This window comes from Lissotriton helveticus, chromosome 12 (genome assembly GCF_964261635.1).
Source record: "Lissotriton helveticus chromosome 12, aLisHel1.1, whole genome shotgun sequence".
NCBI classification, from domain to species: Eukaryota; Metazoa; Chordata; class Amphibia; order Caudata; family Salamandridae; genus Lissotriton; species Lissotriton helveticus.
The window spans coordinates 691,353,238-691,366,636 of record NC_136073.1 but is presented as its reverse complement, the minus strand read 5'-3'; the positions used below and the strand labels follow the sequence as shown (position 1 = coordinate 691,366,636).

Here is a 13,399-nt window from a genome sequence, read left to right as displayed (position 1 = left end):
GGGGGCCTTTTTGCTACCTTGTTTGACCTGGTGGTTTTTCAAGGGTGCTAATTCGTCAGCGCTGTGGGTGACCCATTGTGTGAATTTGGTGGCGGCTTGGTTTGGGTCCGATGATATGGCGGGGGGGTTTTGGTTAAGCGATGAGAAGAGTTGGTCGGTGGTGATTTTGTTCCAGTTTCTTCGAGGAATAGGTTGTGGTGGGATGTGGGTCGTGGTCTTTTTGTAGCTGAAGTGAACGCAGCTGTGGTCCGTCCAATGGAGAGCTGTGGTGTGATCGAAGGAGATGTGTTTGCTGGAGGTGAAGATAGGGTCGAGCGTGTGCACGGCTAAGTGGGTGGGGTGTCAACAAGTTGTTTGAGTCCGAGATTGGCTAGGTTGTCCAGAAGGGTGGTGGTGTTGCTGTCGTTATTCTTATCCAGGTGGAAGTTGAGGTCTCCCAGTAGAATGTAGTTCTCGGAGGTGAGGGCATGTGGGCTGATGAAGTCAGTGATGTCTTCGTTGAATTGTGTGCGGGTTCCTGGTGGTCTGTAGATGAGGGTGCCTCTAAGTGTGGTCCTGGGGTCGGTGTGGATCTGGAAGTGAAGGTGTTCGGCGGTCGCGAGGTTATCGTCGGAGCTGGTCGTGATTCGGATGGTGTTCTTATGGGCGATGGCGATGCCTCCTCCTGTTTGGTTGGAGCGGTCTTTTCGGATGATCTTGTAGGTGTCCGGGATGGCTATGGCGATGTCGGGTGCTGATGTGGCGTTCATCCAGGTTTCTGTAAGGAAGGCGACGTCCGGTGCTGTAGTATCGAGTAGGTCCCAGAGTTCAGTGGCATGTTTGTGGATCGATCGGGTGTTTAGTAGGATACACTTCAGGTGGTTAGAGTCGGAGTTCTGTTTGGAGGGGGAGGATTTGGCGTGGGTCCTGATGCAGGCGAACTTGCAGGAGTGGCAAGCGAATGGTCCGTGGGTGAGCCCTGGGGAAGCTATGCAGCATTGTGGGGTGCGTCCGGGGTTAAGGGCAAGGAGAGTAGCGGCGTCATAAGTTAGGTGAGTGGAGTGGGTTTTGCGCGGGCCAGGGGTTCTGGCGCTGGGCGCGGTCCAGGCGTGGACGGGCGTAGACGGGCTTACCTTTGGCGCACCTTCGGCGCGCATGGGGCGCGACCTCTGCGCGCGACCTCTGCGCGTGAACGCTGCGCGCGAAGGCATCAGTCATATGTGGATAGTGTAGAGGGGAGGGGCGAGGGAGGAGCAGTTGGGAGGCGGGGTCGTGGTGGAGGGGACGGGCTCCTATGCACAACAACAACAACAAAATGGCTGGCGAATCGAAAGCGGAACAGGCCGGGGCACAGACAGGGTTACGCTTTCGGCAGGGGCACTGTCACAATCAGGCTATACACTTTATAAATAAATACGGAGGCAATGCGGTAAAATAAGGGCAGACAAAGCGAGCAGCACACGACAACAGCTGATAATCGAGCACTATAATGGCGGATGCAGCTGGGGAGGAAATGCGAGCAGCGCAGGCACCAGGAATAATTTTAAGTTGTAGATTAACTCAGCAGCACAGTGCAGCAAAGTAACGATACCCAGGTGGGACCAGGGGCCGTGGGGAGCGTCCGCTTCCGAAGGTATCAGGGCGGACACAGCGCAACACAGGACGGAGCGAGGCAGGTCACTTAGTGGGAGGGAGGAGCAGTTGGGAGGCGGGGTCGTGGTGGAGGGGACGGGCTCCTATGCACAACAACAACAACAAAATGGCTGGCGAATCGAAAGCGGAACAGGCCGGGGCACAGACAGGGTTACGCTTTCGGCAGGGGCACTGTCACAATCAGGCTATACACTTTATAAATAAATACGGAGGCAATGCGGTAAAATAAGGGCAGACAAAGCGAGCAGCACACGACAACAGCTGATAATCGAGCACTATAATGGCGGATGCAGCTGGGGAGGAAATGCGAGCAGCGCAGGCACCAGGAATAATTTTAAGTTGTAGATTAACTCAGCAGCACAGTGCAGCAAAGTAACGATACCCAGGTGGGACCAGGGGCCGTGGGGAGCGTCCGCTTCCGAAGGTATCAGGGCGGATGTAATGCAGAAACGGGGGAAATAAGTTTTACGGGCCAAAGTCACCTCTGTAATAACATTGCTGGCAACCCCTCGTCTCCCCAAACCGCACCAACCATAGAGTCCCGGCATTGATGTCAGCAGTGGCAGGTCCGGAAATCCAAACCGCCCGACGTGGGGCGAAATCACTCCAACACTGCTCTCGTCGTTTGCCGAGTCTGAAGGTGGGTCCCAGTCCTCCCAATCACTTGGGTGCGAAAAACTCTACAACAGCAGAAGGACCAGCGTGACCGGGGCCAGCTTGCAGTGCGGGGGCCACCTGCAGCGTGATGCTGGTTGTCACGCGAATTAAATGTCAAAAGTCTTCTCCACAGGCAAGAAGAAGGGGCCACAAGCGGGGAAACAGAGGAGTTGCCTTTAATGCTGAAAACAACCTAGAAACAGGGCGAATGCATTTCGGCTTGGTGTATAGCCTCTTCAGCACCAGAAGGTTGCAGCAGGATGCGGATGTAGTTCACCGGTATAAATACCAACTCCGCACCTGCTAGGTGACAGATAGGCTCCGCCCCCCCGAACAGCGAGAAAGTAGAGTGGCTGTGAGTTATTAAAGTTGTAGGACGCCCAGTGTGCCCATACTGCAAGTCCCAGAATGCTATGGGCGGATGTAATGCAGAAACGGGGGAAATAAGTTTTACGGGCCAAAGTCACCTCTGTAATAACATTGCTGGCATCCCCTCGTCTCCCCAAACCGCACCAACCATAGAGTCCCGGCATTGATGTCAGCAGGGGCAGGTCCGGAAATCCAAACCGGCCGACGTGGGGCGAAATCACTCCAACACTGCTCTCGTCGTTTGCCGAGTCTGAAGGTGGGTCCCAGTCCTCCTCCTGAAGTTGAGTGCGCTTCCATTGCTGTTGGGCATCTTGGATTTAATATATATATGTATATATATATTATATATATGTATATGTATATATATATGTATATATATATATGTATATGTATATATGTATGTATATATATATATATGTGTGTATATATATATATATATGTATATGTATATATATATATGTATATGTATATATGTATATGTATATATATATATGTATATGTATATATATATGTATATGTATATATATGTATATGTATATATATATATGTATATGTATATATATGTATATATATATGTATATGTATATGTATATGTATATATATATATATGTATGTATGTACTTTATGTATATATGTTTCTTACTACTATTTTATGTACCACTTCGACGACGGGGAATTATTCAAACATGTGAATCTATGAAAGACACCAATACTGGAGAACCACAGTTTACAGGTAAGTAACTTTTGTTCATCTCCTTCAGAAGAGGGAAGGTGTGATTCACCCCACAAAGCTATTCTTTCACACATTAACACACTTTAATTGACCTCATTTGCGAATCATTACGGCACAAGTCCAATGTAGCAGTATTTTATCTTTTGTTTCATAAACTGTCCCTGAAGCTCCCAGAAATACTGGTGGTTACACCCTTACTGGATATATCATCTGAGGATCGCCTTTATCCTTCACATTTATACCTTATTTGGATGTGTCCTTAATCATGAAGATGCTGAACTTTACTATCACTGAGCACCGAAGGATTTGTAGACCTTGAGTCTGACTTTTCCTTGCCACACAGCTACTCTTGTTCGCCCTGCTTGATGCTGGCCTTGGGAAGTTGGTATTGCTGGCTGCTTCCTGAGCATGTTAGAACTGTCAGCAGCATTTGAGAAAATTGTTGAGCATATTTACAAGACTCCTATGGGTGAAAAATAATTTTCAGCCAGAGCAGCTCTTTTATGGCTCACCTTTCCCAACGCTGTCAAAGATACATAATATCACCTGCCATTCCCCAAACAACTCAAAACCTTCTTGTTTCATAGTAACTATTGAGCCTAGCTCATGTGTTCATTTGACCACCTTCTCCTCCCAATGTCCTCATTTTCCAAAACGAAAGGCAACACTGATTGTCTAAGCAAATATCTGCAAAATGAAGAGGGGGTGCCTAGCGCTATCTTAAGCGTCTACTTTATCTTGTGATAGATGTCTAGCGATTCCACCTTTTGCCGCAGACACCCGGACCTAGGACTATGCTTTAGTGGAGTCCTCTAGCTCCTAGATGCCATCTTCTGGCTGCTGCATTAATCTTGGATTCCTTTTTGATCGGAAACAATATCCTGATCTGTGTCCCCAAAAGAAACTCAAATATTATAGCTCAACCATATCTGTATTTATTTTTTCAACAATGTGCCAGTGATTTGGAAATTAGAATACAGGAGATCAGAACTTGAAGACATCGGGCAAAAAAAGGACATCTTTTAAAAGGTAAAATATGCCAACGAAGCAATAAAATACATTCAGTGCTCCAAACCAGGCATGCTCAGTGCTCGGAAACTCAAACATAATGTGCATAAAATGCAACTGATCGGCTGTATTTGCGGCAAGACATTTTCGGAAACTCAGCGGAAAACTGCAAACCGTTTAAGGATCAGAGGTCTACTGAAGTCTGCTGAGTCTGAAGAACGTTTTTTCCAAGGGTTCTTCAATGCTGAGTGGTAGACCTTCTTTTTGAAACTGAGAAAAGTCAATATACTTTGCTGATCTCTCCTTTAAACTCCCACTGCTGTTAGAGTGTCAGTTTAGGTCAGTTTTAAGTCAGCAAGCATAATCCATAGTCTGCAACATTGTGTGGCAAACCTTATGTGGTGATGTAAAGTTTAGCTATACATCTATTGTGTGATGTGGTATATCCACATTTAGGTAAAACAGCAACACGTCACAGAAAACCTTTTTCTTATGACTACCTGCAGCAAATGGGTGGTGGTAAATTTGTGGAAGATATGTGCAATAACTGTGTTACCCTGCATTATTCCAAGTTTTTCCTGATTAATGCAAGATCAGAAGCTGAAGGCAGTGATTGTGGGTTTTTTCTCCTCTGGAGCCCACCATCAGTGCTCACAAAGGCCAAGGTTGAGGAAAGCCATAGCCGCCTATGCTTGATTTCACCACATGCTTATTTTTTCCACTTCCTGTTTTTTCTATCTCTCTAGCTCACTCTTACAAGGTTATTTTTCATTTCTACTTTCTCCATTGATGGCTGGTGACATTTGAAAGTGGTGAGGTGTAAAATTGTAGTCGTACTGCACTACGGCGAGCGAGCGTAGCAAGCGAGCCCGAACAACCTACGGGGTGTTCGTGGGGGTTCTCTCCCCGAGATTTTTTTTTAAAAAAGAGTGGACAAATGGTGCATTTTCGAGCAAACTTGAGGACTCAAGAAGGTTAATAAAGCAATGCGATTTAATTATTTATCATTTAAGAAATTGCCAATTTTTATGAGCTATAGAGGACAATCTTTGTTTATGCTGATGTGGGTGGGGCATATTGTGCCTGTGCGTGACTGCCCCATGTGTGGTTTGTGTGACAGAGTCACTCGGAGGATTGCTTGCTAATGGCTAAACGGCTACCCTGTTAGCTACTTTTTGGAATGCTAGGCGGCTTATCTTGATTTAAAAGCTACCAAAGTTTTGTGGCAAAGAAAGGAGGACAAAGAAGCATTGCCACCACCAACCACAATGGAACACAAAGCTAATGAGTAATTAATTGCCACTCCTTACAGACCCCCACCAATCCACCACCCTCCCTCCTGCCCACACCAAGGATTTGGTAAATACCAACCAGCAGTGGGAGACATTTTCGATTTTTAAGCAACATGAAAAAACAATAGGTGGGTTGGCACTCAGAAAAACAGATGAACAGGCAGGCAAAAAGAGACCGATATCTGATACCACAACAAAATGCCACACAATAAATGGACACAAACCTTTTTGCCACACATTTCTACAGCCACAAGCTTGCTTTCATCATACAGTGGTAAAACGTGTTTCTATTAAGCACTGCCTTAAGTACCATCAAGGACATGAAATTGCGCCAATCAAAAAATGCTGTATGGACTTGACCCTGGGCGCTTCGGTAGGCACTTGGGAAGGAGGAGACTCTCTGAGGAAAGTTAAGCGTGAGCTGGCTCGAGGTAGACAAGCGATGCACTGAGCAGACCGTATGAAGGGAGACTATTACTACATTTGGAGTGACAACGGCATGTGCAGCGTGGGAGAGGTGCAGACAATAATAATCGAGAGATGGAATGCCTGGCAAACCTCCACGAAATATCCATTTCAGAGCGTGGCTTCTGTTTTCACTCCCAGCGACAAACCCAAGTGTCTGGTTCCGTTCCGTGTAATGAACACCTATGTCGTTATATTTACCCTGAGGCACTCGACGAGGCCTAAACCGACCACAGTAGACACAGAAGCGTGCCTATGAGCCCCCATGCTAATATATAGCTGTCAACAAGATCTGCGCCGCTGTAAAGCAGTCTCTTGTGACTTCCAAGAACCCCACCTCCTCCGAGTCAGCCCCTCGGAGCGGCAAGGCTCCCAAAAGATGCCAAAGGGCTGTTTCTTGTAGCTGTAAAATGCCGGCACAGTGAAGAGTCAGGCTTTCATCAGAGGGACAAAGGGCCCTGGTGGCACAATCAACAACCCTGACAAAGGGCCCTAGTGACACAATTAACAGAGATTCCGCCTCTTCTCATGCTTATGCGGCGCTCTGGTTGTGCTCTCACCGCAAATCTAGCACCACCTTTGTTGGAACAAACCCATCGGCGAAGGAAAAGGGAGCTGTTTATAAAACAGGAAACGTTAGTTACTTGGTGTAAAGAATAACAGTAATAGTACTATACTTATTATAAAATATAATGAAGTGATCAGTGCGCAGCTACTAGTCTAAATGATGTTGGGGTCTCTAAGTGCCGATGTCTGAGGACTGAGATCGGACCACAGGCACTTCTGGCCGGGTCCCCTTGTCAGTCGGCCTCAAAAGCGACACAACCTGGTGCCATCCGACCCGAGGAATGCGACCGCTTAAGGCTGAGAAGGAATGCAGTATGGAGAAACTCTGAATTAAATGTTGGTGCTTGTCTTGAGGCAGAGGAAAGCACGGAAAGGGGTTCACGAGTGCAGCCTGCGCACGTTCACGATTCAGACCCTGGTGCCATCCACTCACATGGGCTTGAGGCACTTCACAGCTAGAAGCAGGAGGGCAGTTATATAGCACTACAAGGCCCAGCAAGCTTCACAGAGCTGGAGGGCAATTATACAGAGCTACAGGGCCCAGCAAGCTTCACAGGGGTCTGCAGCACTTCACAGCTAGAAGCATGATGGCAGTTATACAGCGCTACAGGGCCTAGCAAGCTTCATAGGGGCCTGCGACACTTCACAGCTAAAAGCGGGAGGACAGGTGTATTACGCTAGAAGGCCCAGCAAGCTTCACAGAACAAATGTAAACATTCAGAAGATCGGCATAAGCACAGAAGAATAACACTGTACCTTGTTTGTACTGGTGATAGTCGGAGGCTCCAACCCCGTTCAGGGTCACTTCTCCACTGACATTAACCAAAGTGGAGCCATCCCCAAAATCAAAGGAGAAATCCGCTGCATCCGTAGCTTGCGCGCTGAAGACCAGGGTTTGGGTAGCCCACATGCCATCAGCCTGGCTCAGAAGCGGGGCATAACCAATCCCAATGGGGAGGCTGACTTTTACCCCAGCGAGCGGAGCCTGCACTATAACCGGGTACGGAGCATGATGGACCTCCGGGCTGCTGGAGAACATGCTGGAGACGGAAACGTGGCAGCTTCCAGATTCCGAGGCTTTAAGGGCTAGAGCACTAAGAAGCAGTTGCGGCTGGCTAGACGGGAGGGGGATCGCGCTGGTTGGGGGGGTGCAGAGCGGGACGGTAATTATTCACTATTAGAAAAAACTTACCACCCCCCGGGTCAAGTGCTGCTACCTCTGCTCCTGGCTGGGTCCCGCATCAGGAAGCAGGCTTCCTCTCTCCCCTCCCCAAGCCAATCATAACGCTGCAATGGCAGCTTTGTGATTGGAGCGGACATCGCGCAGCCCGGGCACCTGAAGGGAGGCCATTTTCTCTAAGATGCATGCAGCCTACATAGAGAACAAGCATTGAAAATGCAATAGGTCTCGCCTTTGATTAAGTTAAAGCCATTTACTTTGCTAAGACGTTCTTAAATTCAACCAACATTTAAGAACGTCTTGTGCTCGCACGCATCCGCCCGAGCACAACGTCACGCACACCAGAGTATTAACAGGTTAGTTTGACTCGGGAGTTAAAGGTTGTGTATCTCAAGAGGGAACACGTACAGTTTTATTGAATCGGGTAAGCGTAACTTTGATCTACTTGCATGTCAGTCACCCTGTAACAGAATTTTTTATTTCTGTGACATTTTGTTGCAGTTACCACGTAAAACAACTTCCGTTCTGTTAATATTGCACGAATACAAGGAGCACATCTTTGAGGGTGTGGAGTAATAGTCACTGCGTTACGAGCACCATTTGAGAAATCTTAATTTCTGTGACATTTGGTGAATAAGAATACAACCACAGACATAAAATGTTTAACAGTCTTTCAGAGACACAGTGTCTATCCCATTTCATCATATAATTGATTTTAGATTTCGATCTTAATCTGTAGACTTCTCTTGTTATTCAACATAGGCTGCATGAATGACCTATGGTGGAAGAAATGTCAATAGATTCAATTTCCATCTTATTTGTATCCTGTGAGTCTCATGTCTACCTCAGACTAGAATCTTTTTTCCTTGAAGATACTGACGACTCAATACATTTAAGGCATCTTTCTTTGCTGTCCAGGCATATATCCCTATTATTAAGCGTGTTAGCACAGCTTTGTAGACTTCCCCATGTTAATTCTGTGCCCAGTCCTTGTAGGTTGAGACTCCAGAACAGAAGTTCAGATTAGGCCACCTTTGAAAATGTGGTCATCTGATTTCTTGTGCAGCCTAAGCCACTCTTGGGATGGGAATGTCCACCACATCATGTACAGTTGTGTCTCCTGCCTTGAGAGCTGAACTGTGAGTATCTTGTATCCCAGTTTTTGGATTGTTGAACCCACATTCACTGTAATCTGGCAAGAGTGTGAAGGCTTAGCCCTGTCACTTGACGTGAGAGAAGTCCTGGACCCATCTGGATTAAGAGGGGAGCCACAAGCACACTCTTTAGTGACAGCGGATTACTGTGCCTGTTACCGGTATTAGTATGTAAGTGGTGGTGCCTGCATACTGTGTTTCAGTGATCATATAATTTGGGACCAGACTGTATTTATCTGTATCACAGGAGTTATGGCCTACTGACCTAAATGCTTAAACATTTCTAGTTGGAGCGATCACCTCAAAGGGTGATGAAAAAAACTGTCTACTGCTGGTCTGTACCACTTGCTCATAGTGTGCCCAAACACACCCATATCGTCTCAGCCCATTGCACTTGCCCAAGTTTGCCGTCACTGACTATGCCACTGCAGTTGAAGAGCAGCTGTCTCAAAGCACTTGTCCACTGTATGCCCTATTGACTGTGTAGCTGCCCGAGGCATTGACTGGAAGTGCATCCGATCTGACTTCGCCACTGCAGCTGAATTGTGACGTTCCTACAAGAGGACCAATTACTGCCGCCCAGGACTGGAAGCAGACTGCATTGTTGCCTCGACTACCCAGCTTCTCAGGAGTTGTGCCTGCTGAGCTGCTGGGCTGCTGAATCACCAACCAACCTGGGGGAGGAGGACCCTTTCATGGCCTCCAACTTTCAGCTGACTCACCATATGTCCGGTAGAGGGTTGCCGTTCGAAAGACTGCAACACTTCTGACTGCTGCTACTCCGTACTCTTCCAGTGGTCTCACATCTGATCCAAAGATTGGAGCAGAGGATTGGTACACCTGTGCCTGGTGCATCCTCCCCACCCAGGGAAGAGGAGACAGGTTTGGAGGGTTGGCTAAGGATCTACAGCAAAGACTCTTATTTGGTGAGAAAAAGGCAGAGCGACTAAGCACGTCTCTTCCTGTTGAAGGGCTGGCACTGCACCTGGGCCTAAGACCCACACCAGAGTTACACTAGCAATGAGAGCTCATGAGTTGAAGTAGGGGGTGTTCTTTACTGTAAGACAGGGGTGCCGCTCACGGAGTGCTGCTGTTCTTGGCAGCGAGGGAAGGACGTCGAGGGATTCCTGCGCTTTGCTAGCGCTTGTCACTCTGTGTGGGTTGTGCTAAAGGACCTGGTTTGCCACAGACGCCGAGAGACGGCGAGGTCCAGCAGGCTCTCTGCTACCCAGCTGCTGCCTCTTCCCTCTGCGTTCCCGCCCCCCCGCCTGGACATTTTAAATACTTATCGCGGCCCCCGCTCCGCGGGTGCCGCTCACGGAGTGCTGCTGTTCTTGGCAGAGAGGGAAGGACGTCGAGGGATTCCTGCGCTTTGCTAGCGCTTGTCACTCTGTGTGGGTTGTGCTAAAGGACCTGGTTTGCCACAGACGCCGAGGGACTGCGAGGTCCAGCAGGCTCTCTGCTACCCAGCTGCTGCCTCTTCCCTCGGCGTTCCCGCCCCCCACGCCAGCAGTGATTTCATCTCGCTCCTAATCCCGCGACGCGGGACGCGCGCGGGACATAGCCCTGGGGCGAAGCCCAGGCAAAGGGCGGGCCCTCATAGGACCGAGGAGGACGGGACGGGCCACCCCCTTGATATCGCGATCAGAGGAAGTACATCGTTCGAATTATACTCTTGTCACTTCTAGGTCAGTGTACTTACCTTCTGATAGCGATCTTTATCCTTATTATATCATTACACTATACTATGTCACGCAAGGGGACCAACAAGAAATCTTCTTTAATACTCGATCCAGGTCAGGGGATCCTGAACTTTTCTGTGATCAATCGAACACCGCCCACTCCCAGCGAAGACTTGCATGAGTTGCGACAATTGCTAGAAACTAGGCAACCTTCCCCATTGATTCCTGTTAGTTCGCAGAACTTGTCTTTTTGGGAGGAAATAAATGTTCTATGTGGCACTAAGTATGCCCCAGTGGCATCTCCATCCCCTGTAAAAAGCACCGGCACTATTACCCCAACTAGGAATCCATGTTACCCTTCCCCACCATCTTTAATTGACAATACCTTAGATATTGCCTCCTTTCAGGGCCCTAATGATAATAGGAAGCATGACGAGATCATTGAAAGCGGGAATCATTTGAAAACACCAAAACCGTGCGCTGGTCCCACATCGCCAGTCTCCAACTCCACCTTAACTACGGTGGTGAGCGGAACTCATGTAGATCAAGTTCCTTTTCTGTCTCAGTTAGAGTTATTGCTTAATTCCATTGTATTACCACTGGTAGAAAAAATCAATGCCCTGGGTGACAGACTAACGGGTATCGAGAGAATGATTCTAGCCAACTCTCCACCACTCATTAAAGATCCATCTAATGGGGGAAGAGCCCCTCCGGCTACTTCCATTATTAAAGAGACAAATTCTACAATTAATTCTCTGTCCACCTCTAAGAATGCATTACCCAATGGTTCTGACCTATTTACCGCCACAAATGTTCCTTTGCCTATTAACTTAAGCAAACACGCCCAAACTTCTCCACAGCTTACTAAAAAACCAGTTATAATTAAAGTCGCTCCTAAATCTGGGTTTAACAAGTATACTGCTGCCAGAGTGGATCCAAACAGAGTAGCATCCATACACCTGCCCCCTGAAGCCGCCCCATTTGTTCTTGTCCTATCAGGAATACCGGCACCCTCCCATGGGAAACCTGAAAGCCGCCAGGAACTTCTTAACAAGGTCATATTCTGGCTTTCCAAAAACAGACCACTTGCACCTAATCATGATGGTGGAATTCTGTGTGTTAGAAGGGTGGGCTGGTTAGGGTCTCTTACCAAAGACATCAGTGGGGATCTGGTCCTAGTGAAATTTAGCAACAGGTACATTGTCCCTCTTTTACGATCCTACCCCCCCCCCCCCAAAAAGGAGACGGCCCCATATCTGTCTGGGACTTACATGACTTTTATCCAAAGTACACTACATATCCGGTCATTAAGGCCTAAGGCGGATTACATCCATCTGTCGGGAAGGGGTCTTCATGCAGTTTAATATGTTCTTAAAATTGTTTGTATTCACAGCTAGTTTTTCTTAAATGCAAGGTTATATTTATATATATTATGTATCGATTTTTTGATGATGTTGCTTTTATGATTTTTTATTTTACAAAAATCGAATAAAGCTTAAGAATCTAATCGACTGTAAGACAGTGGACCTGTCCTAGAGGTTCTGAGTTTCCTGAGTTTTTGTTGTGTGGAATATCATGTTACAAAGTGTATTAAAGTGCTTTCCTTTTATAAAGATAAGCACTGGGCTGGTTAAACAGGTTAAGATGTTGGGTTTTGTTGAGTTCTAAGTCTGTTGTACCTCCACACTAACCTCCCTAGGAAGCCCTTGACATCCCGTCATTGCCACCACTGAGAATCTGGTGCTGAAAGGGTTGTACTTGGCCCAGTTGCAGACCCAAAGTAGGACAGCCCTTTGGACATCAGTGGCAAATGACTCCTACACACATGGTTGAAGGCCCAGTTGACCCTGCTTTCATGGCTTCGTGATCAGTGTCTGACAGATACCTTCAGCTTACTAATTGCTTACAACTATTGGATCTTATAATAGTATGTAAGCATGAAAGATCGTTTGTCATCTAAAATTACTTTTAAAGGCCCTAGTCCCTTTTGAGCACTAGCCTCTCTACGACTCAACTGAGACTCGTACGATGAGGTTTTACATAGCTAAATCTGTCATAGTCTTAATTGAGAAGGCAAAGTATTAGTTGCCACCTAAAGATTTTCAGGTTTGTGATAGATGGAAGGTGAAGCCTGGGAACTTGAGACTACTAGAATTATCACATGTGTGTTGTCCACTTGTCTTTTTTGGAGTATTGTAATTTTTTGAGAAGCAATTATGACTTGTGGCCATACTCCATATGTTTTCCATATGCTTATGGAATCATTGTTTACTCCTGTGTGTCTGCGTGGCAAGTTGTTTATCTACAGGTATGTGCTGTTCAATCTCTGATAATGCTTGTTCTCTTAGGTGTGAGGTTGCCCTTGGAGAGTTTCTGAAAGAGATAAAAAAGAATCCATCTAGCGTGAAGTTTGCAGAAATGGCCAATATCCTTGTGATCCACTGCCAAGGATCAGGTGAGCTAGCTTGGGTGTGTGTGTGTGCGTATGTGTGTTCTGTCTGCTTGACCTCGCCAAACAAGTTCTTCTTGGCCAGGCTAATATTTTTAACAGAACCATTTGCTTTTGGTATATTTGTTTATACAAACACTGGATAATATATAAAATACACTCCTATACTAATATAATAGAAATATTTATTGTAAAACAAATCTGTCATCCT

At 46.9% G+C, this 13,399-nt stretch overlaps 1 protein-coding gene across 1 annotated transcript in view; it reads left to right on the top strand.

The window, feature by feature from the left end:
- The window catches only part of VAC14 (VAC14 component of PIKFYVE complex), a 1,984,055-nt gene that overhangs the window by 547,825 nt on the left and 1,422,831 nt on the right, over positions 1-13,399 (top strand). Inside the window, exon 8 of the mRNA XM_078670682.1 lies at positions 13,088-13,194. Coding sequence (XP_078526808.1) covers positions 13,088-13,194 — 107 coding nt within the window. The remainder of the gene's footprint in view (positions 1-13,087; positions 13,195-13,399) is intronic.